General features: G+C 33.0%; 2 protein-coding genes across 7 annotated transcripts; one reads left to right on the top strand and one right to left on the bottom strand.

Moving 5' to 3' along the window:
* Positions 1 to 1,558: 1,558 nt before the first annotated feature.
* Positions 1,559 to 8,259, bottom strand: LOC114294798 (heparanase-like protein 3). 6 transcript variants are annotated; one of them, XM_082916477.1, is made up of 14 exons: positions 7,689 to 8,228; positions 7,487 to 7,554; positions 6,459 to 6,530; positions 6,262 to 6,332; positions 5,514 to 5,591; positions 5,036 to 5,208; positions 4,681 to 4,893; positions 3,669 to 4,267; positions 3,302 to 3,429; positions 3,081 to 3,206; positions 2,795 to 2,828; positions 2,593 to 2,657; positions 1,987 to 2,137; positions 1,559 to 1,899 (listed from the first exon to the last, which is right to left on the bottom strand). In XM_082916477.1, the coding sequence occupies exons 8-13, from the start codon at positions 3,681 to 3,683 to the stop codon at positions 1,993 to 1,995; spliced, it is 513 nt and encodes a 170-aa protein (XP_082772603.1). In that variant the 5' UTR covers positions 3,684 to 4,267; positions 4,681 to 4,893; positions 5,036 to 5,208; positions 5,514 to 5,591; positions 6,262 to 6,332; positions 6,459 to 6,530; positions 7,487 to 7,554; positions 7,689 to 8,228; the 3' UTR covers positions 1,559 to 1,899; positions 1,987 to 1,992. The 6 variants fall into 6 exon arrangements, with proteins under 6 accessions (XP_082772603.1, XP_082772601.1, XP_082772602.1 ...); XM_082916475.1 differs by lacking the exon at positions 5,514 to 5,591 and having other exon boundaries at positions 3,669 to 3,817; positions 3,973 to 4,267; XM_082916476.1 differs by lacking the exon at positions 5,514 to 5,591 and having other exon boundaries at positions 7,689 to 7,893; positions 8,056 to 8,227.
* Positions 8,260 to 16,897: 8,638 nt separating this feature from the next.
* On the top strand, positions 16,898 to 18,651 carry LOC114264410 (hydroquinone glucosyltransferase). Its single transcript, XM_028205023.2, has one exon. It carries the CDS (start codon positions 16,989 to 16,991, stop codon positions 18,456 to 18,458), a length of 1,470 nt encoding a protein of 489 aa, XP_028060824.2. The 5' UTR covers positions 16,898 to 16,988; the 3' UTR covers positions 18,459 to 18,651.
* The last annotated feature ends 6,222 nt before the right edge of the window (positions 18,652 to 24,873 follow it).

Below are 24,873 nucleotides of genomic sequence, written 5' to 3'. Positions count from 1 at the left end.
TATATTATTTTCATTATAAAACAAAGTAAACTAATTATAAAAGATCCCATTTATGGAGCATTATACACTACTTTTTAGACTTATATTAAAACATTTGTTAATATATCATATTTATTCTATCATTAGATTTTATTAATGTTTTAAATTCAAATAAAAATTAAAAGAATATAAATAATTTAGCATTCGTTCAAAAAAATAAAAAATAAAAAATTAATAACTTATACTTATTGGGTTAAGTAGACCGGCTTCAAATTATTTTTTTTTTGGACAAATTACAAACACCCTCTCAATGTTTGGTAAAAATATAGATTCCCTCCTGAGGTTTGAGAAATTACAAATTATCTCTTGAGGGTCAAATTTTCATAACAAATTAGGAAAAATTAGGGGGGAATCTGTATGAAAATAAAAACCTCAGGGACAATTTGTTATGAAAATATAAACTTCAGAGGACGGGATGTAATTTCTTAAATCTCAAAAAAAATTTATATTTTTACCAAATCCCGAGAGGGTGTTTGTAATTTGTCCTTTTTTTTTTAAAGATCAGGCTTAGGTTAACTAGATTAGACCTTATATCAGACCGAACCGAGCTTAGATAACATATATCTGCTCACTGTATAGTACAAATCCACACTACAGGAAATTCGTTCTTTAGCGGCGTTTTTAAAACGCCGCGAAAAGCCTGAAAAACGCCGTAATATCTTATAGTGACGTGTAAAACTTTCGCCGCTGATAGGGCCGCCGCAATAGCTACCCAACGTTTAAAAAACGTCGCTAAAAATATTAGACGGCGTTTTAAAAAACGCCGTAAAATCTTTGACCACCGTCTCATCCTCCGTCCCAAATTAACGTGTGACGTCACAATGACGTCATTTAGTGGCGTTTTTTCACTATTTTTTTTATTTTTTTAATTTGTGCTACTCCCTACAATGACGTCATTTTGTGGCGTTTTTTTAAAAAACGCCACTTTTTTCATTTTATGGCATTTTTTCAAAAAACGCCACTTTTTTCTTCTTTTTTTTTTTGTTTTTTTGGGTGGGGGGGTTCCTGCTACTGATGCAAGAATATGAAATAAAATACCATTTTGAATGGTAAAATAAATCCATTCAAAATATATATAAAAAAGAGTAAATAAAACGTGATGGTCATTATGATTCAATCATTGATCATAAATTTTGTTGAAAATTGATATTACAGAGTTATGTGATTACTAAGACCAAGCAATCTGTGGGTATTGTTATTATTCCCTCTTTTTCTTCTGTTTGGTTCTTCATTTAAGAAAAATAAATAAACAAAAATAGAAGTCACAAAGTGAAAATAAAACCACCAATTTCCAATCAAAACATAGCTGTCACTTTTGGTACTTCAAAGAACATCAAAACATCTTGCTCTTCTCAAGCCATTCTTTAGCAGGAGCCTCGTTCATTGAACCTACTTTAGCAGCAGTCTCTCCCACTGACAATAAGAACTCTACAAAAAAATATTTGAAGAGACCCAACTTACTGAGAATACTAAGAGATAGTTCTGTCACCATATCTTCAACCAGCAAGCAAAATTCCCCAAAACCTGTTCAAAAGTTCAATGATGCAAACATAGAAGATGTTCCGGCTTTTTCTCTGTTCTACACTCTGCATCTTCTCACCAAAGAGCTCCTCAAAAGATCAAACCACCCTCATTAACACATCATTATTCATTCTTCGTCACTGTCACCTCCGTTTTCAGCCACATTCACCCTCTCCATAGCATTGATATCTGGTTCATCTCCTAAATAGCAAATAGATGTATCTGAGGATGATCCAACAAATCCCATTTCATGTGGTGTCAGACCATGGGATGATGGGTGAGGAATTGATTGTAAGAAGTTGAAGTAAGCATATTTTACATCGAACTGCATATCATACCCTGCAAGATAACATGTGCGTTAGATTCTTATACTCCTTTTTTTAAGTCAAAGCAAGAAAAAGGAAGAAGCGTCAAATTCGTAATTACAATAGTTCACTGCGATGGTGCATGTCCTCTGCACCACCAACCATGAAAAAAAGGGAGCAACATGTCACAGTTGTCTAAATCCACCAAGCAAATGGTTGATATAACCGCAAAAAGTGGGAAAAGCCAATCACTTGTAACATCCTTCAATCTCCTGCACATATCTATGGAATGAATTGTACTATTTATGCCCATGTAATTCATTATAAGTTATCTTAATAATCTAAATCGTTTTTTTTTTTAGTCTACGATAGTATAATCAACGAACAAAATTTTGATACAGAGTTCCGATACAAAATGGGATCACGACAGTTAAATGGAAACAAAGATAATAACTAAGATTAAAGGCACACTACTTTTAGAATAGTAGTTTCTGACTGACAAAGATAATGAAAAAAAAATGTTAACATCATCAATAAAAACCTTAAGAGAAGTTTCTGACTGAATGCTATATACCCCTTAAAAATGAACTTCTCAACAAATTTTCCTTTGTTGTTTTCCCTGCCTGTTTTCCACATCATTTTTATGTATCTTCTCAACAAACCATCACACTGCAATTATCAGAGTATAATCCGTTTAGTGAAAGCACATGATCAGGAATATCCCTACCTGTGCTCCAGAGCTTGAGGCTTGCTTTGCAACTTCATCCAGAAAATTAGTTGGAATGTCTTTTTCTGAAATAAATCCAAAATTTAAGCTTTTCAAAAAATCCAGAAATCACAGACAAACAAATCAATTCAATGGAAATTAACCACTAGTGAAAAAGTAAATAACGCAAGTAGTGCAGATAGTGTGGGAAACACAAAACAACCTTGCAAAAAGCTTCAGGATTGTGTTCAAGAGCACTGCACAATGGTTTCATTAAGCACATAAAAAAACAGTTCAAAATAAGTAAGTTTGGTTGCTCTGCCTCTTGTTTTGGAGCCAAAAAATGGTAATGACAATATCAGCGTGTGTATATATACATATAGATATGCATACATAGATCCATCTTCGTTTTAATTCTCATTCTTATTTTGTGAGAATAAAAGTTGATGATTTTCATCACCATGATTGCTGTGATATAAAGATAATGTTGTGGGATTCAGGAATAGAACCTGTAGTAATCAGGATTTGGAACAAAGGTGGTAGTGTTGAGTAGGCCATAGTTTCCACCTATCAATGTTTGTCTACAGTATGTTTTGGTATCATAAGAGGCTGCCATCCCAAGTTGATCCAAGTACCTGTTTGGTTAGCATAAAGATTAGTCCTAAGCTGAACATACTATCTCAGAGTTGAGAAAAAAAATGATCTTGAAAATAAGTCAGATCTTACGTACCAAAAGCTAAACACAAACGCATTAGTGACAAGATTACGGCCACTGTTATAAGCTCCACCGGCTTCACCAACCCATGCTACTGTTGAAGTTCCAGAGGCTTTTAAAATGCTTTGGAGGTTGCTGAATTGCTGGGATTCACCATCAAGATACGATAAATTCTAATTTGAAGTAATTTAATTGCTGTAGTGATACCTAAAGAAATAGCTACTGTTAAAATCAGATAAATTCTTTTTCAAGTTATATGTTCTATAAATCACACCTCAAAGGAAGAACACCGTAACCTATTATTTATTTTTATTTTTATTCTTACTTTTATTTATTTATTCTTATTTTCGGCATGCCTGGAATGATGTATGAGAGTTCTTACCAAGTTCCCAGCCATTAATAGTGTATCCCTTGTTGACAGTATATCTTATAAGAGATTCTGCATTGCTGGAATTCCAAGCTCCTACAGCAGAACCGTCAGGTCCTACTGTTCTGCCACTTAATGCATTCAAGCCAAATATAATTTTTGCTCTGTACATGAAAAGATCAAGTAATCAGAATAGTATCGGAATAGGGTTCAATACTCACAAGAACTAGTATGAATTTACAAATATTTAAAGACATTACCATATTATTGCAAATTTTTTGCTTGTTTGGATATTAAATGGTAAAAATGATCTTCTTACCCGGCATTTTTGAAGAAACTGTTTAGTGCGTCCCAGCGGGACATGGGCAAGCAACCTTGAGTGAAACAAAAAAAATACAAGTAGTAGCTAGCTTAAGCCGGTTACCCAACTATAATGTATTAAAACACGAATGGCATTATTCAACTCCATCTTACCTAGTTACCAACTGAAAAATGTGTGCAATAGCCATAGAAAGATCTCTTCCAAATGACAAACCTCAAAGTCCAAAGGCGCCAATCTCATGAAGGAACTGCTCTGAGAATGAACAATTGCCATTGAGCCTAGTTGAATATAGCTATAAAAGTATCATTTAGAATATAGCTATAAAAGTATCATTCAGTAAATCACATTCGAAAGATGAATAGTCATTGTCATAATCCATTTGGGCAAAAAGTATCATTTAGAATATAGCTATAAAAATAAAAATTCAATGCACCATAAGCTGCTATGATAGATATCATGATAGAAAAGTTAATGCACTTTTTAACTGCCAGTCTTAATATTTCATTTCTCACCACACATTGTATGCATAAGTAATCATGCAATATAGTTCTAAAATAAGGGTTCAATGCGTGATAACCTATGAGAAGGAATTCAATAATAGTTTAAAACTGGCGAATGTACATCTCACTAATTGATTGTAGATAATATTTGGTGAACAGAAATGTTACATGGAAAACTAAGTGACGAGCATAGTAGAGAACTCACAGCAAGCACTCTGCTGCATCATATATGCCCATGGTTCCGGTACTTGTGTCATCAATTTTCAAGATAACATCCCTAGACAAAATGCCAGCCTTATTTGCAGGACCGCTTGGAGCAGCTGAAATTACCACCAGTCCTGCACGTAATCCATCACCTTCTATAGGGTAGCCAATTGACAGCCCTACACCTGTAACAGCACCTTGTGTCCCGAACATCCTTCAAAGGACATATTAAAAGATTTTAGAGAGAATATCAAAAGCCACAAAATTCGCTGACCCAAAATAGTTAAGAAAAGGCTTCCTCGAGTCAAAGAACAAGATACATTGAATTAAATGGGTGAGAAGAAACTGCCTTGTACCTTGTTACAAGTGCTAAGAACAGCAGCTTCCTCTATATGATTCAGAGCGCAAAGCTCACTAATCGCTTGAGGCCATTGTGCTTCGGGAATGGAAAGCTTTTCACGTATCTCAACTAGTGCTGTGTGAACATTGAGTCCTATGGCCACGACACTGCTTCTATCTTTTGTATATCCTGAGAGAAAAACAGAGTATAAATATTTGAACAATTGTGCCTTTAATTAATAGTCCTTGTGACAAGTTAAAAATGAGGCTTGGTAATATAGCAGTTGCTTTTGCAACAACACATACCAATGAAGCAAAGATGACATACTATTCAATCCAAAGTACCAATACAAATTAACAGCTTTAAGCATCAATACAAATTAACTAGTAGTAGCTAATCTAACAACAATACACAATACTCTAATAGCAATTCACTACATCAAGCAGTTCCAAAAACTGCTTCTCACAACTGGTCACATTAACCCAAACTTCCACCTGAGTTGTCGGCTTGTCTCCAAGGTGTTCAAAATTTGCAACTGTATGCTGATTAGCACCAATATTTAGATTGACAACCTTTGACAAGGAACAACAAAAGAAGATGTTAATAAGTATATAAATAAAGATTATAAACTACGATTCATATTACATACTTGACTACAATGTGTGTTAACTAAGCATTGGGATGGCCGAATCACATAATTACCCAAAGGTCCTTGAAATTACAAACCTAATAATTTTTCTAATGTTTTAACATGTCCCCAAGGGTAACCCCAACGCTGTTGGATTTCCAGAATATTATAAAGCTTTTATCTAGTCAAAACTCAAAACACACTAGCTCTACGTAGAGCTGAGTAAAAAGTTATGGATGTATGCAGGGTGTAGTCAACCCCAAGTAATTGGAATTAAGGCTTGTCAAGTTGAATCAAGCAATCTAAGCAAAACAAAACCTCAAAATGAAGCGTCAAACCATTACAGACCCAAACCAAAACACTTCCAAAAATAGTAAACAAAAAAAAAAAACTACAAAACAGAGACCACCTTTCTCTTGGAGAAGATTGATCACACCAACTTGACTAAAATATTGTTCTTTTTTGTCAAAACGCTAATTGGTTAAGAAAAAGTCTCTCAAAAAACTTAATATATATTCCCAGTAAGTATTACTATCTCTATTTCATGTATCACACGGATCTTCTAAAGTAAAACACCTTATAATAGGGGAAACAAAATAAAAAGAGTGACATACCATGGTACACAACAGGTTTGATTCCATGTTCTTTCAAAAATACAATTGCAGGTGCAGATTCCACTCCAAACCTGTTGTTGATAAGAAGAACATCGTCAAGGTCATACATCATTTTGGGGAAAAAGGAACAAAAAAATAGAAAAATGAATAAAATCCTATGATATGGCTTCAGAAGTGCAACAAAATCAGGAGAATACCTTCAGAAGTGCAACAAAATCAAGAGATCGATGGAATGCAGCAAGTATGAATTCTAAGAGCCTCTTTTGAACCTACATGCATAAATCACAATGCATTGTGAATGTTTCAAGCACAAAAATAATTTCAGATTATAACTTCTCATTCTCTTTTGACTGAAGATATGGCTTCCAGATTTTAAGAACGACGGAGCATCTAACTTGCATATCAGATGAACATAGAAATATATAAATGAAAACAATAAATAGGTCAAATATTTAGGTTTGGATCAGCAGTCACTGGATCCAACATAAAGAGTTATCAGCAACAATTGAAACAGAGCAAAAATAATTTTTTTATTTGTAAAATACCATATTGAAAATCCGTCCAATGCTTAAAATCCTTTGAAGACTTCTTCCTAAGAACAAACAGTTTACAAAATAGTTTGGCATCTTAAATTGGAAAGCTGGATAAAAGAGCCATTCATAATAAACAAGTAACAAAAGAGGAAACATTAATGCCACCAAGGGGACACCCCATTGACTTGGGTCACATGCCCCTGATAAACAGACACAGGTTCCAGTCTCCTTAACTAACCTATTTAAAAAAATAAAATGAGAGAGAGGGGGAGAGAGAGAGAGAGGGAAACATTTATTTCTTTAGTTGATTATTGAGGAAAATTACAAATCAGTGGCATTCAGGTCAAATTATGACAAATCAATAAGGAAAAAATATATGTTTTGGGGTTTTACAACAATTTGAAGTATATTACATGATATAACAAAATGCTATTGAATGTAAGTTATTAACTTCTGCTTGCTCCTGAAAGGAATGAGTACAAAATATTTTAAACCCAGATCCAGAGTAAAAAAATACCCTCTGCCAATAACAAAAGAGAATGAGAAGTTATAATCTGAAAATAAAGAGCAAATCCCAAGTAATATTGCAATTCTAACAGCATATATATATATATATATATAACAGTACACACAAAGAAGAGAGAGAGAGAGAGAGAGAGAGAGAGAGAGAGAGAGATCTAATAAAAACTTACAGATTTGAGAAGCCAAATCTCAAACAGGTTTCATGTAGATTAATCGACCAATTGATGAACGATGAGATCTAATAAAAACAGAAAATCAGAAGTGAGAAGCCAGATCTGAGTTAGAATGTAAAAAATCTATTAAAAATAAAAAACCTAAACAAATTGAAACTAACAAAATCGAAAGAGACAACTGCAAATCTGGAGAATCAACCTTCGAATCTTCAAGAATCAACCTTCGAATCTGATGAAAAGATGAGTACAGAGAGTGAGAGTGAGAGAATTCGAGCAAGAGCGAGAGCGAGACTGCGACAGAGAGAATTCGAACGAGAGCGAGAGTGAGAGAAACTGCAAATCTGGAGAATCAACCTTCGAATCTTCAAGAATCAACCTTCAAATCTTCAACAAACTTCATAGATCTGATGAAGAGATGAGTACAGAGAGTGAGACTGAGACTGAGAGAGAGAGAATTCGAGCAAGAGCGACAGCGAGACTAAGACAGAGAGAATGAGAGCGAGAGCGAGAGCGAGAGCGAGAGCGAGAGCGAGAGTGAGAGACAACTGCAAATCTGGAGAATCAACCTTCGAATCTTCAAGAATCAACCTTCAAATCTTCGACAAACTTCATAGATCTGATGAAGAGATGAGTACAGAGAGTGAGAATGAGACTGAGAGTGAGAGAGAATTTGAGCAAGAGCGAAAGTGAGACTGAGACTGAGAAAGACATCGAGCGAAGGTGAGAGTGAGAGAGAGTGAATTCGAGCAAGAGTGAGAGAGAGGGAAAGAGTGAGATAGAATATGTAACGGCGTCAGATGTGCACCCACAACAACACTGTTTTGAAATTTAATTAACATAGCACTGTAATTTTTAATTTTTAATTGATCAATGATGACGTTTTAATAAAAATGCCATAAAAAAAACGTTTCCGTAACTTCTTTTTGTTGTAGTGCCAATCGAGGTCCAACCCAAACGAGGTTTGGCCACCCCCACGGCCACTCCATGCTAAAGCGGAAACAAATGAGGCACTATAATAAAATATTCATTTTTCTAATAGAAGAAACGCGTGGGCCCCGTTTGTTTGGCGGCATGGGTGGTAGGAGTGGCTTGTGAATAAGGTGGGGTCCACGTATGGAATGTTTGGTTTGAAAATACATGGGAGGATTATTACTCTAGGCTGATTAACAATCTACTACAGTGGCCGGCCTAGCTTACCTGTTGGGAGCGTAGCAAAACAAAAAATAAATAATTTATTTTTAAGTGTTTTTAGATTATTGAGCTTAAAAAGTTCAAAAAAAAATTAATTATAGTAATATTAAAAAAATATTAAAAATTAAAAAAATATTAATTTTATATATTAATACTATCCATAGTATTACTAATCTAGTGACGTACAAACAAACACTCTTTATTCTATATCTCTAACTTAATATCACTACATTACTAACCTCTTCACTCAATCTCACTGTACTTATAATCCTATCCAACCTAATCCGCCAAACAAACATGGCCTAATATCTTTCAAACTATGACTATGTTAGGTATAAGTTGTTTTGGTTATTTTAGTTATAAAAAGATGAAATAAGTTAAAAAATTAATGAGACAAACTGTCACATCCAAACCATAATCATTTCATTTTTTTCTCAAAAAAAGTTAAAAAAGTCAATCTCAAATGAGACTTTTTAATCCTACATTAAAATAACTAAAAAATCAACTCGCATCCCAAACGAAGATTATGTAATCTAGTGCGAGTCATTTTTTTTTTTTTAATTAGAAAATTATGCACGGGTTGGACACGGAGAAGTCAAGAAAATAAGTTGAAAAATAAAAAATTATTCTCGTTATAGAAAATTAATTATTTAGTAGGAGACATGTATGACTTTTCGTAATTCTTACTTATAATAGTAAGGGCGGTTAGGGTTTGTTTAGAAATATAATTTTTTAATGATTTTTTTAATTTTTTATATGAAGTCTAGTAAAAAATAAAAATCTTCTGTATTTATTTTTTTAAATTTTTTTGACTATTTTATTCAATTACCCAACATGGCCTTAGCCTCAATGCATTTTTTACTGACATTTATTCATAAAATCCTATATTATTTACATGAGAATATGTTATTAAATAATGATTTACGTGAAGTCTCTTTACAACATAGTGAGTTTTGATTTATGAGTTTTTTTACTGAATAACTCACAAATTTTCCTAGCAGTTCTCAAAAAAAAAAAAATTAACATTAGAATCTTACTAACTAGCAAAGTATAAGAAAAAGATTAAAAAAAATATCGAACCCAAGACATTTGTTTAGTTTCATAACACTTTTCACTCATTTTAAAAGAAAATTTAACTTTTTTTACTATTTTTAAAATTTATTTTATACAATCTAATAAATGTCTAATCTAACTTGAAATGAGTTGTGTTTTCTGGATTTACATTTTTTTTTAATATAAAATATTGCTAGTGTGTTTTTTAGAAAATAATAATAATAAAAAAAAAAAGAATTGCTCTACTTTGTTGTCGCTGTTAGTATTTCTCTTAATTAAAATTGTGATGAATTTTCATATGTATTGTAACGAAAAAGATAAACCAATTATGTATATCTAATTTTAAATTGATCTATGATTGTTGTTGTACCAATATGGTCAATATGACTATTTATTATTGTATGGGAAAGAAATAATGTTCTCGTATAATCTTGTTGATTAAGTCCGCGCTCCTTCAAACGTCGTCGTTTTATTTCCTGAAAACACAAACGGGAGCTAGCCGACGGGTGTGTGCCGGATACCTCTCCGATGCCTAAGTCAGCAGAATAGACAAATAGACAAAAGGCCTGTGTATTCGAGAATCAAAGTTGTGTTACATAGCCATACTATAGGTTCCGCGTGGCACAATCCTAGTGGAACTCTTACTTCTCCAAGTGAGATGGTTTTACCTCGGCAGTAAGGCAGAATGACCGAGGTAACATAGCCATACTAATCTGGCCGAAATGACCGAGCTCTACCTAGCTCGGTTCTCTCCTCTGTTACTAGTACTTCGGTTTTACCTATTGAGACCATGCTATCCATAGTGTGCTTAGACCGAGCTATTCAACAGCAAGGTCCTGAGAAAAAGCTCAAAATACCTCGGCTCAATGTGGTTTTGACCGAGCTAACTGTCACCGTTCTGACCATGCCGACCGAGCTAGCTACAAAGCTCTTTTGGACCGTGGTAACTACCAGACATTTTACTCACCCCTTTTTACTGCGGCCCACAGAATGACCCATTACCCAACTCGGCCCAATTTACTTATAAATTACCCTCTCAATTATAATCTTATGATTTGTACCATCACCATTATCTTAAATAAATAAAAAATAAATATAAACATTTAAAGCCTTACCAAACATGTTCTTTAGTTTTTATTTTTAAATTTTTTCAAATATTTTGATCAAACCAAATGTGCCTGTTATTTTTATTATTCTAAAAATAAACAAATCAGTTATCAAATTTTTTTGTAAATATAAATAGAAAAAACATAGACATTACACCTAAACAATGCATAGGAGGGGCATGTGCATGTGTGAACATTTGTCTTAGCATTATTGTAACACTTTTTTGCAACAATAAATGCCGCCTCTGAAAGGTCAATAAGATATGTTTTTTAGCGAAAACAATCACATGCCCTACGGAAACCAGTCCCACAATTAATTTTGAAAATTCAACTAATTTTTTTTTAGTACCGTATATGTTTAGGACACATGTTAAGATATTTTATCTATTTATATGTAAGGCATAAAATGAAAATGAGTGTAATAAAGAATGTATAATACTTTTAATCTTCCTTATCATGTACTTTAAGGGCATATGTTAACAAGACTCAAAAAAAAAAAATAATAATAATTGACTTTTATAGCAAAATAAATCCTAAATTTTTAATTTTTCGAATTTAAATCATAATTTTTTTATTTGTTTTTAATCTAAATCATCGACCTATTTTCGTTAAGTAAAAAATCGACAAAAAAATAATATTTTAATTATTAAACTCAATCATAAAAGGTAGTTTAGATATTTTATGTATATTTTTAATGTTTAAAATATTATTCTTCGATCAGTTTTTACTTAACCAAAATAGATGAATAAATTATATTAAAAATAAATCAAAATATTAGAATTTAAATTGACAAAATTAAAAAAATAAATATTTATTTTGTTAAAAAGTCAAATCTTAAATTTTTTTTCCCAAAAAATTTCATTAAAGATATTACAAAAATTCAAAATCATATTTAAAAACTCAAAATCAAACATAACTAATTTTTAAAAATTAGAAAATACCTTAAAGCTCCGTTTGGGAAGCCAATCTTGAGGCTTTTTTGGCTATTTTAGTCACAAAAAATAAAATAAGTTTTTTAGTTTAATAAGACAAAATATCACATTCAACCCATAATCATTACCTTTCTTCTCTCACAAAAAAAATAAAAAAACTAAAAAACCTTTCCAAAGCAGACTTTTTAACCCCAAACCAAAATAATTAAAAAAATTAAAAAATCAACTCAGCTCCCAAACAAAGCCTTAATATAATCATGCGATATTCCAATAGGTGTCCAAGCATGGGTCATGTCGCCCGCCTTATTATACTCTTCATAGTTTGGAAAGTAACCTACCAATTTCATTTTATTTACTTTATTATTATCAAATTTTATTTTACTTTTTGGAGCAAACTGACATTCCATTTGGAAATTAACCTACCAATTTCATTTTATTTATTTTATTATCATTAAATTTTTATTTTTATATTTTTTTGGAGCAAAGTGACATTCCACTTTACATCTAGGACTTTGCTATGAATGGATCATGTGGCTCATCTTATTTTTTATTTTTATTTATTTATTTTTTTTTATCAAAAATAAAATATTAATATGTTAGTAAAATTAAATTACAACTTAAAAAGGCATTCATTGATCAACTTAAATCTCAAACCTTCGCTCACCGCACTCTAAGACACAACCACATGCTACTTGACCACAGAGGCCTTGGCAAGCTCATCTTTTTCTATTCTATCTCTTTTATTAATGTAATTAAAAATTTGTTAAAAAGCTTATAGTCTATTATCTTGTATCTATTTGATTAAAATGATTTATATTAGAGAAAATATAAGAAAACTGCAAAATAGTATTGGCAAAACTATGGTCAGGTTTGATTTGATTTTCAAAATTTATTTTCAAAAAAGTAAAAAATTAATTTAGTGAAAAAAATAAATAAATCAAAACACTTAGGGTGTGTTTGGTAACGTTTACGTTTTCAGTTTATATTTACAAAAATTTTATAAACTGGTTTTTGTTTATTTTTTGTTTATTTTTAGAAAAACATAAACTACAAACGCGTTTGGTAATTGACAAAATGTTTACAAAATTTAAAAAATATAAAAAAGAGTGAAAAATGGCAAGTGGTGGCAAGTGGTGTCGAAAGACGGTGGTGGCAAGTGGCGGCGAAAGACGGTGGGTGGTGGGTAGCTGGTGGTGGTGGGTGGTGGTGGGTGGATGGGTGACGGTGCCGGGTGGGAACGAGTGGGTGGTGGTGGTGGCGGCGGTGGCGGGTGGTGGAAAGTGATGACGGTGGGTGGCGGGGTACCTGGTGGTGGTGGGTGGTGGCGGGTGGTGGTGGCGGCGGTGGCGGGTGGTGGGTGGTGGTGGCAGGTGGGTGGCGAGTAGGTGGCGGGTACTGGTAGTGGGTGGGTGGATGACAATGGTGGGCGGCGAGTGGGTGGTGGTGGTAGTGGTGGTGGTGGTTGTGGCGGCGGCAGTGGTGGGTGGTGGGTGGTGATGGTGGTTGGGTGGGTGACGGTGGCGGGTGGTGGGTGGTAGCGAGTGGGTAGTGGTGGCGGTGGCGGCGGTGGTGGCGGCGGGTGGTTGGTGGTGGTGGCAAGTGGGTGGCGGATGACGAGTGGTGGTGGATGGTGGTGGGTGGGTGAGTGGGTGACGGTGGCGGGTGGTAGGTGGTAGCGAGTGGGTGGTGGTGGCAGGTGGGTGGTGGGTGATGGTGGCGGCGGTGGTGGTGGTGGGGACGGGTGGGTGAGTGACAGGTGGCTGGTGGTGGTGCGTGGCTGGTGGTTGTAGGTAGTGGATAGTGGTGGCAAGTGGGTAGTGAGTGGTGATGGCAAGTAGGTGGCGGGCGGTGGTGGCGGGCAGTGGATGGCAAGTGGGTGGTAGTGGTGGTGGTGGTGGTGGTGGTGGTGGTGGTGGTGGCAATGGGTGGGTGGTGGTGGCGAGTGGGTGGTAGGTGGGTGGTGGGTGGTGGTGGCAAGTGGTGGTGGGGGGTAGGGGGTGGGTGGTGATGGCGGAAGACGGTGGTGGAAAATGGTGGCGAGTGGTGGCTAGTGTTGGGTGGTTAAAAAAAAAAAAACTGAAAACTCAAAATGAAAATACATTTTTTGTGTTTTCATTTTTTGGCAAATTTATAAACTGAGACCACTGATTTATAAATCAAAAATTTTATCAAACAAGTTTTTATTTGAGTTTTTTAAATTTTTGTAAATATAAACAGAAAACTGAAAACGTAAGTGTTACCAAACGGCACTTTATTATTTTTGTAAAAAAAAGAAAAAAAAAAAAGAAAAGGAGTAACATTACGATAAAATACAAGAGTGCTAGGTACATTTAACCATATAAAATCACATATTTTGGGGAATAAAAAGAGACCAAATGTATAGGCTAGGAATGGCAACGGGCCGGGGCGGGGCCGGGGATCGCCCTCCCCGTCCCCGATCCCCGAAGGTGAAAATATCCCCGTCCCCGCCCCCGATCCCCGGCCGGGAACCCACCACTCCCCCCGTCCCCGCCCCCCAACGGGGATCGGGTTTCCCCGACCCCAAAATATCCCCGAGCCTTTTTTTTTTTTTAATTTTGTTCAACACAACACAACACAGATCTGAAATAAAAATAAAAATTAAAGATCTGCTTTGTAACCAGTTCAAAAAAATAAAATAAAAATTAATCAGTATGTTTCATCATCATCAACGTTAAAAAAATAATAATAAAAAAAAATAAAATCTGAAATTGAAGATGAGAGGGCTGAAACGCAGATCTAAAATTGAAGAGTAGAGGGTTGAAAAACAGATCTGCAAAAACAAATAAAAGCACTTCATCAAATCCAAATTCATGAAAATGATAGCAAACACTAAATAAATTCATGTCCAATCTAATATTTTTAAATGCGTAAATCACAGAAAAACAGGTTGATCAGTGCAAACTGGGCAGATTTGAGTTCTGGGCATTTCATCAAAAAAAAAATGATAGAAAAAAAAAAGAAAAAAAAGAAAATGATAGCAAACACACTATCAGAAGGATTATAATAATAATACAAATGTAAGCCAATTCAACCAAGTTTTTGTAATAGAATGTCGTACCGAAAAATGCCTGATAGTGAAGCATGGAGTGTTCAACCAAAGCCCAATCGCAATTCGCAGATCGCAGTTTAAGTCGTTGCAGGTCTCAGTTCTGGCTTGATCATTGCAGATCGGCGGTGATGGGAGGAGGACAGCAGAGGAGAAGGGAAAGGAGGACAGCGGAGGGAGGAGGAGGAGGAGGAAGAGGAGGATATCGAAGGGAGGGAGTCGGCGATGATGAGAGGGTTTTAGAGAGAGAGAGACCGAGAGAGAGAGAAGATGGAGAGGCGTGTGTAGCGGTTGTGTGTGTGTTGTGTGAGTGGTCAGCCAAAACCCTACACACACACACACACATATTACACATAACCAAGAGCAAAATAGTATATTCAATTCGGGGGGCAATCGGGCCGAGGATCGGGGCCGGGGCTGAAACATGTATCTCCGTCCCCGGCCCGATGATATTCGAGAATTTAATTTTTAATACCATCCCCGACCCGTCAGAGATATTATTCGAGAAATAACTGCTTAATTCGAGATTAGGGGATCGGATCCCCGTCGGACCAGGTTCCGATTGTCATCTCTAGTATAGGCCATATGGAGGGCTACATAAGTGAAAACGCAACTTGCCAAGTTCTGGGCGAAGTTCTGGTGGGGAAGTTATAAAACACCATGATATTTGCATAAAATTAAAATATAAAAGAAAAAGTACTACAAAAAATTTGATGTGTAACTCAAATTTATCTTAAACATTATGTAAGTTATTTTTAAAATAAATCTAAATTTTGTATTTTTTTTATTTAGCATTGTTGGCAAAAGAAATAAATAAAAAATAATTAATCCGATTTAAAAGTAAGAATAGGCCAAGTTTGGAAAGATTAAATAAGTGCACTTTTTGACTTTTTATAAAATATGGATTGGATTTGGGTTGGGTTTGAAGTGATGTGTTAGAGAGGTGATGTGACTTAGGCCTAGTTTGGGAAGACTAAATAAGTGCACTTTTTGACTTTTTATAAAATATGGGTTGGGTTAGGGTTAGGTTTGAAGTGATGTGTTAGAGAGGTGATGTGACTTAAATAAGATGATGTGACTTAAATAGGATAGTGACTTTTTGACTTTTTGTCTTTTTTATCTCATGCCAAACTTGACCTTAAATAAGATAATGTGACTTAAATAGGATAGTGACTTTTTGACTTTTTAAATTTTTTAGAAGATGCTAAACTTGGCCTAAGTATTCATAGACTCGCTATTGAAGAAATCACATGTTAGTGGATTGATCAAAAAATAATTATAAAATAATAAAATATTATTAATTTAAAAATAATTATTCAAATATCAAGTTAAATGAAATTTTCCCCCTACTATTTTGCTAAGTCAACACAAAGGACAAAAATCCAACATCTATATTTCAAATAACATTGCTTGTTTTCATTTTTTAAAGAACACTTTTTAAAAAATTTTACTTTCTTATTTTTTCGTGTTTTTTTTTTATTTTTATTGATTTTTTTGAATATTTTTTAAAAAAAATTTATTTTTTAGACACACCTAACATAAATATACTTAAAAAGTAAAAAAATTATAAAAAAATTCTTTTAAAAATTTACTAAATATCAAAAATATAAAAAAATACAAAAATTCAGTATATTTTTTATATTTTTATGTATTTATTAATTTTTTAAAATATTTTTTTACTTTTTAGATATATCTAAATAAGGTATATTTAAAAAAGTAAAAAAAATATTTAAAATTTTAAAAATATTTACTAAAAATAAAAAAATATAAAAATTAAAAAACTCAATTTTTAAAAAATTTAATTCAAAAAACTCAAACCAAACGGAATGACTTTGTTTGAAATATAGCTGTCAAATGATGGGACAGTAAATGACCAAAATGCCCGGGTGCATAGCTGCCGTTGATTTATCAAAATTAAAAGGACAAAAGAGTCATTTTACACTCTGTCCATTACACCGTACGTCACGTGGGAAGTGATGAGCAACAGCAGTGCTTTTTGGATTTTTTTTTCTCAAGAGGGTACAATAATAGCCTGGATTTCCGTTTGCCAAACAATGCCTATATAGTTTTAATGTCACTCATCCTTCGTAGTTATTTCCATTCAAATCAAAAGCACACAACCAAAGCTACTAGCTACTACCCACGAAAACATGAAACAAGCACCCCATGTAGCCCTTCTACCGAGTCCAGGGATGGGTCACCTCATCCCACTCGTCGAGTTCGCCAAGCAACTCGTTCGCCACCACCCCTTCTCCGCCACTTTCATCATCCCCACCGTCGGACCACTGTCCTCAGCCCAAACATCGGTCCTCAAATCCCTCTCCGAACCCATAAACCACCTCTTTCTTCCTCCAATAACCTTCGACGATCACCACCACCTCGACCCTGTAACCCAAATTGCCCTCACAATGACTCGCTCTCTCCCTTCAATTCGCGACGTTTTCGAGTCACTTATTGCCACAACCAATTTAGTCGCTTTCGTGGTTGATCCTTTGGGCACCGACGCATTTGACGTAGCAAAACAGTTTTGTATCCCCTCGTACCTGTTGTCTACCTCACCCGCCATGACTTTGTCTTGGTGCTTCCTTTTTCCAAAAATTCAAGATGATATGGATCAGACGGCTTGTGACAAGTACATAGACCTTCTTGAACCGGTCCAAATCCCGGGTTGTGTACCGGTTCGGGTTACAGACCTCATGGTTCACCCTGCTCGAGATGGCCACAGTGAGGTCTATAAATGGATTCTTCACCATTGCAGACGGTTCAGTCTTGCTGATGGTATAATCCTAAACAGCTTCATAGACTTGGAACCGGGACCCATTAAGGCTTTGCAAGGAAATGAACCAGGAAACCCACCTGTTTATCCGATTGGACCGATCGTCGGAGCCGGTTCAAGTTGTTCGCTTGAGCGGCCAGAGTGTTTAAAATGGTTGGACAATCAGCCACGTGGATCGGTGCTATTTGTCTCTTTTGGAAGTGGTGGGACCCTCTCAAATGACCAACTCAATGAGCTAGCCCTAGGGTTGGAAATGAGTGGTCAAAGGTTTTTATGGGTTGTAAAAATTCCAGATGATAGAAGTGCAAATGCTTCATATTTGAGTGTCCAAAACCAAGATGACGCTATTGGTTTCTTGCCAAAAGGGTTCATGGAGAGGACCAAAGAGCGAGCTCTATTCATCTTCTCTTGGGCTCCACAAGTCGAGGTCTTAAGCCACAGTTCGACCGGTGGATTTGTGACTCATTGTGGTTGGAACTCAATTTTGGAAAGTGTTGTCAATGGCGTACCATTGATTGCTTGGCCACTCTTTGCTGAGCAAAAGATGAATGCGGTGATGCTAAGTGAGGGACTGAAAGTGGCATTGAGACCAAACATGAACCAAAATGGGATTGTGGGCAGAGAAGAGATTGCCGGAACAGTGAAGGCTCTAATGGAGGGAGATGAAGGAAAGATGCTTAGAAATCGTATGTTAGAGTTGAAGGAAGCTGCTCTAAAGGCTCTAAGCAAAGATGGGTCTTCCACAAAATCACTCTCTGAGTTAGCACATAAGTGGAAGAGTAATTCTTATACGAACACGGAAACCAAACATAAAAATGAACACAAAATAAATGTAAATGTATAAAAATAAGTAAATTAAGATTTGTTGATAGATTCACTTTTAACAAATGTTATTTATTCATATATATTTTATGTCTAATTCTATGATTCGTATGTATTTTTATCTCTAGTTTTGTGAATCGTTGTATGTTAATTAGACTTATATGAAAGAGTGTTAGAAGCATTTGAGATGAATAATACTAAACTTTTGGAATTAATTTTTTCAGTATCCGTTTAGGTCTTTCTAAGTACTATTTTAAGATTTGTGATTTAAGTTTGCATGCAAAAATTATGTGCTCCAAGGTAGCAATTGTTAGTGTAATTACCATCAGAAAACAAATAAAGGGCCAAAAATATATTTATAGTCCGAAAATATTTACCATCAAAAGACACCAAATTTAATGTAGTTTGGCTAACTTAGCCTACGTCCACGTATCATTTCTTTTTGTCCATTAGGAGTTATTTAGAATGACTTAAATAAGTATATTTTTTATCTTTTTATGAAAAGATATGCAGAAAAGTAAAGAGGTGATGTAATGAAAAAAATATAAAAAGATAAAAAGATGAATTATTTGAAGTATGCCAAACTTGACCTAAATCATATGATTACACATCATCCATACTTACTAAAATAATAGTGTTATACACAAAATATATCCAAATAAAAGATTTATAAATTGCTGATTGATGGGCGGTAATATCACTTTCTTTAAAAAGATTCAACTCCTCTCTGGCTAATTAATCTTTCAAATTATCCGGTGTAATAAACCATCTCTGACCTATCCCTCCCAGAATATAACAGTCCAACTATACATCTTATTAGTTAAACCATCTCTACACAAGAGTTGTTAAACCCAAAATGACGAAGTCATATTGAGGAGGGACTCATTCCTTGATCACTGCCCCCAGCTTTTTCTCTGCAAAGGCTCCAGAAGATATATATTATATGTGTAAATTCATGAAGTCGAGATCCCCAAATCACTCTGACTTTACACCATTTATTTACTATATAATATGAAATGCAACTAACTGTTTTGAAAAGTTGGTAAAAAGTTACTTTTGATTTTTTATCAAATTTTTTAATTTTTTGGAAAGTGATTTAAAAAGTTGATAAAAAGTTAATTTTTTTGCTTTTTAATTAAATATTTATTTATAGTGTCAAATCAAATTAAAATAACCAAAATATTTTTACCCAACATAAAAAATTTATTTTTTTATTTTCTTATTTTTTTGTCATAAGATCTAATTTGTAATTTCACACTTACCTTTTTAATCTTTCCCAAACCAAATTTATTACGCTTTTAGAAAAATGATAAAAAAACGTGGCTTTTTATGCCCTTCCCAAAACGGCACATTGTTCTGGCCGACTCTCCCTCTTATATATACGTAGGTAAGTGATGCCACTGCTAGCTGTACTATCCTGAATTATCAAAATATAATAATTCATGATTTAAAAATTTCAATGATGAATATTTATATATATATATATATATATATATAATATAAATTTGGACTTTTGTTGAGAATTTGTTGGGCAATTTAATAATTCTGAGAAAATAGTGGACATTTTCACAAGTTTTAAATAGTTACAATATATTTGTGGAGGGCTTCTCTACATAGTGTTAAACTTAGTAAAATCCCAATCATATAAGGTATTATTGATTTTAATATAAATGGATAAAATAGGTAGCTATGTATTTAGACCAAACTATGCGTATTGGGTTTGGTATTAAAATTAAATGTAATAGGAAGTTAATTGAATGAGTTGATTATGGGATAGTATATTGGTGTTTGGCAGGGAGTTTGGCTTCTCTTAAGTTGACATTTCAACTTTAGAGTTTGAGTTTGGTAGGTCTATTTTAGAACTGATTTCGATGATTTGAACTATTTAAGCTAAGTTTGACGTCTACTAAATAATACGAAAAGTCAAAAAGTCACTGTCTTATTTAAGTCATATCATCTTATTTAAATCACATCACCTCTCTAACACATCACATTAAACCCAACCCAAACTCAACCCATATAAGCCAATAAGTCTAAAAGTATATTTTTTTAGAATATCCCAAACTAACCCTTATTTTTTAAGACTCGTTATTCTATACAAAAATCAAGATTATTGGACATTGGTGACTACTATATGTTTAAATCATATTTGTTTTTTTAAAAAAATAGACGACAAATATAATTTTAAGAATAACTATCAATTTTTTATAATACAGATTTGATTCATATATAGCTACAGACGTTTGACCATATTGATTTTTTGGATGAATATTTTATTTAACAAGTCTAAAAAAGTGAATGATTTAGATTATCGAAACGAGAGTTATAATAAATTCCACAACTCTCTTAAATTGTCTTCTATTAACATGTGAATATAAGAGCAGTATAACCTCATAATATTGGAATAGTTTTGTAAGGGGGAATTTATATGTGGGGTATAAGCAGTGACTAATAGGTGTTTTGTCCAATGTATTATCGAAGAAAGTGGAGTGTCGTGAGTTTTTGTATTGGTATGTCATAAATTTTTTTGGTGGAGAGTTTAGGCCTCGTTTGGAACCTTCATTTTAATTAAAAAGTTATTTAAATTAGTTAAAAAGTCCATAATTCATATTAAAAAGTTAAAGATTCTCTTTTTTTTTTACTTTTTGCACATCTTTTCGTAAAAAGTCAAAAAGTCATCCCAACTATACTAGCTATTTTTAGCTCATATTTTAGCCAAAAAACTAAAAAGTTACTAAATTAACATGTTCCCAAACGAGGCCTAGGGAGCAAGGTGACTATGCCTTCATTTGGCAATTTAAGTTGGATGGGAGATTATTTTAGTTACAAAAAAGGTAGTATAAGTTTTTTAACTTAGTAAGATAAAATGTTACATTCAATCCATAATTATTACATTTTTTCTTTCACAAAAAGTCAAAAAAGTCAAAAGTCTATCCCAAACGAGGCTTTTTAAGCCCAAGCTAAGAAGTCAAAAAGTCAACTCATTTCCCAAATAAGCTCTATGGTTCGATATCAAAATAAATAAAGATTAAATTATTAATTATAACTTTATAAAATTTAAAATTAAATTCTATTATGAAAATTTTAAAATCAAATTAAATTGAACTATAAAAGCGTGTTTGGATTTGATTTAAAACCATAATTTTCATGAACTTTGTCATCTATCACAACATAATCATCAAATATATCATTATTGTATAAATATAATTATTTGAAGGATGAAGTAATAATAAATTTTAAATAGTAATCTTATAAATAGCTTGATCTTTTTTTTTATTTTTTTTTTCTTATGAGCCTAAATGTCTCGTTCTAGTGCGAATTACATAAAGAAGCAACGTGAGTTTTTTCATAATGTTGAAATTACTAAACGTAACACTTCAAAAAAATTTTCTAGTGTATTTTTTTCTAAACGTAGCACTCTAATATAACACTAAAAAAATCTAACACTCCAATGTAACACACTAAAAAAAAAATTAGTGTTTTTTTTCCAAATGTAATCAATGTAACACACAAAAACTTCTTAGTGTATTTTTTCTAGACATAACATTCCAATATAACAACTAAAAAACTCCTTAGTACATTTTTCTCAAATGTAATGTAACATTCTAAACAAATCATTTAGTGTATTTTTCTCATACGTAACATTTCAATCAATATAATATACAAAAATTTCTTAATCTACTTTTTTCAAACGTAACATTCCAATATAACACACAAAAAAATTCCTTTAGTGTATTTTTCCATATGTAACATTTCAATCAATGTAATATATAAAAATTTCTTAATGTACTTTTTTCAAATGTAGCACTCCAATATAATACACTAAAAAATTCCAATGTGTATTTTTTTTAAACGTAATAACATAACATTCTAAAAAAACTCCTTAGTGTAATTTTTTTTTCCCAAACGTAATACTCTAATCAATGTAACACACAAAAACTCCTTAGTTTACTTTTCTCAAATGTAGCACTCTAATGTAACACCAAAAAACCACACCACCAGAAATGTAAATTTCCACACGTGACAACCAACACTTCAACCACCAATTTCTCTAAAAAGAATCTTTTACATCTCACCTTTCTATTCCCAACCCAAAAATGAATCAGGAAAATAAAAAAAAAATTATAAGAAAACATTCACTTAAACTTAAATAGCACCAAATCAAATAAATACAGCTTTTTAAAATAAAAAGGACTAATTGTTTCATAAGAAAAATTATAAGACTAAATGGATTAATATTCTCCTATATAAAATTTATGGATAAATTATCCTTATTTAAATAATTATTTAGAACTAATTCTATTATCATACATGAACACATTTGTAACTAAAGAATTATCAATTTATGAATATATATAGGCAAGGGCGACGACCCAGGAGTGTGATGAGGTCTCATACACCGACCATGCTATCATAAAGTTGGAAATTTTTTTTTTTATTATTTTTTATTTTTTGGTTTGGGTGAATTATACCGATGGTCCTTGTATTTTATTCCTTATGTTATTTTGGTTCATGCATTTTTAATTGGCTCAATTTTAAATCTTAATTTTAGATTTTATTTTAATTTGGTCCAATTAATAATATTATTTTTTAAAAAGAAAAAGTATCACTAAATTAGTTGAGGTTAACTAATTTGAGTTGAGTAAGTTTATAATTTACCTTTAAAAATATGGCACGTGACACTTATGTGTGCATTTTTCCAAGGCCGGCCCTGGGGCATAGGCCACAAGGCCATGGCCTAGGGCCCCTCAAAATAGAGTCAAAAAAGGGGTCCCTCCTATTATAATTTAATATAATATATTAGGTATGTTTTTAAGTCTAAAAAATTAAAAAAGGTCTAAACCAACTTAAAATAAATTGACTCATTAAAAAATTAAAAGGCCATTCAAAAAAATTAGCATTGTTATCCATTGAAAGTAGACCCAAAAAAGGGTATCTCTTATTATAATTTAGTCTAATATATTAAGTATATTTTAAATCCAAAAAAAAAAAAAAATTAAGGAAGGCCCAAATTAGCTTAAAATAAATTAATTCATTAAAAAATTGAAAGGCTCATTTAAAATAATTAGCATTGTTATTCATTGAAAATGATTTTGTAAAAAATAGATTATGCAAGTATGATTGATTTATTTGCTTCTAAAAATACAAAAAAAGTGAGGATCAAGCGATACTTATTAGTTACTGTAATGTAATGCTAAGTATTTTTTGTGATTTTGACACAAATCTTTTGTCTTTTACTTTTAAATTTTTTTTTTTCATTCAATGAAAAAAATAATGTTAAAGACCCCAGAAATTTATTAGTTGATTATCAACTTTGGGCCCCGAAAATCTTAGGGCCAGGCCTGTATTTTTCATAAAAAAATGTTAAAACTTGTAATCAATTGGACCAAATTGAGATAAAATCATAAATTCATAATCAAAATCGAATTAATTGAAAATACATACACTAAAATGGCATAAGAGGTAAAGTACATGGACTACCACCATAATTTGCACAATTTTTTTTATTAGAAGTTTAGATTAATTATCTAAAATTCCTATTGGTAATGTTGGTATTCCATTAACCTTTTTTTTTTTTCCCCTTAACCCATAAACTCTTATTTTCAAAATGTTTATGTATATATGAGTGTTTTATCTTTATTAAAAGGCGGAAGGGATTGGGAAATGTCAATTCATTGAGTACTGATAAAAATTTATTGGGTGTTACAAGTCCACCACATGACAATTTTATCCATTAATCACCAAGCATTATGTCTCTAGTGGTGATTAAGAGCTTAAATAATAGAGCTCTAATAAGAGCACTAGTGACGTGGCAACCTCAAAAAAAACAAAAAAAAAAAAAACAAAAAAAATGCCAAAACATCAAATCACACGGTGAGGCCTACATGTTAGAGCTCTTCTAGAGCTCACAATTTAGTCCCGTTTTTGGAAACCAAAATAAAAAGCCACGTTTTTGTCAAAATGTTCAAAAACGCAAGTGGCAAAAACGCAACAAAATGGGTTTGGGAAGTGCCAAAAACGCAAGTGTGGAATTACAAATTGGGGCCTATGACAAAAAAATAAAAAAATAAATTTCTTATGTTGGGTAAGGGTATTCTAATCATTTTAATTTGATTTGACACCATAAAAAATATTAAATTAAAAAGTCAAAAGCTAGCTTTTTACCAACTCTCCAAATCACTTTCCAAAAAGCTAAAAAGCTTGGTAAAAAGCCAAAAGTCAGTTCTTTACCAACTTCCCAAAACACCCCTTAGAGGTATGAAGCATTTTTCTTATGTCTCATGGTTCAATACAAAATTGTAGACCCTACCTTCTCCACAAATCATAAATCTTTTAGGTGCCGTTTGGTAACACTTACGTTTTCTGTTTTCTGTTTATATTTACAAAAATTTTAAAAACTCAAATAAAAACTTGTTTGGTAAAATTTTTTATTTATA

The sequence above is a fragment of the Camellia sinensis genome, chromosome 2, assembly GCF_055761805.1.
Source record: "Camellia sinensis isolate YWXY chromosome 2, ASM5576180v1, whole genome shotgun sequence".
NCBI lineage: Eukaryota > Viridiplantae > Streptophyta > Magnoliopsida > Ericales > Theaceae > Camellia > Camellia sinensis.
This window is presented reverse-complemented; position numbering and strand designations above follow the sequence as displayed.

Coding starts and splice junctions, on each gene's coding strand:
- LOC114294798 (XM_082916477.1), bottom strand. Junction 3,207..3,301: donor GCGTTTGTGTTTAGCTTTTG/GTACGTAAGATC, acceptor CTAACCAAACAG/GTACTTGGATCAACTTGGGA. Junction 2,829..3,080: donor CCAAATCCTGATTACTACAG/GTTCTATTCCTG, acceptor ACCATTGTGCAG/TGCTCTTGAACACAATCCTG.
- LOC114264410 (XM_028205023.2), top strand. CDS start 16,989: ATGAAACAAGCACCCCATGTAGCCCTTCTACCGAGTCCAGGGATGGGT.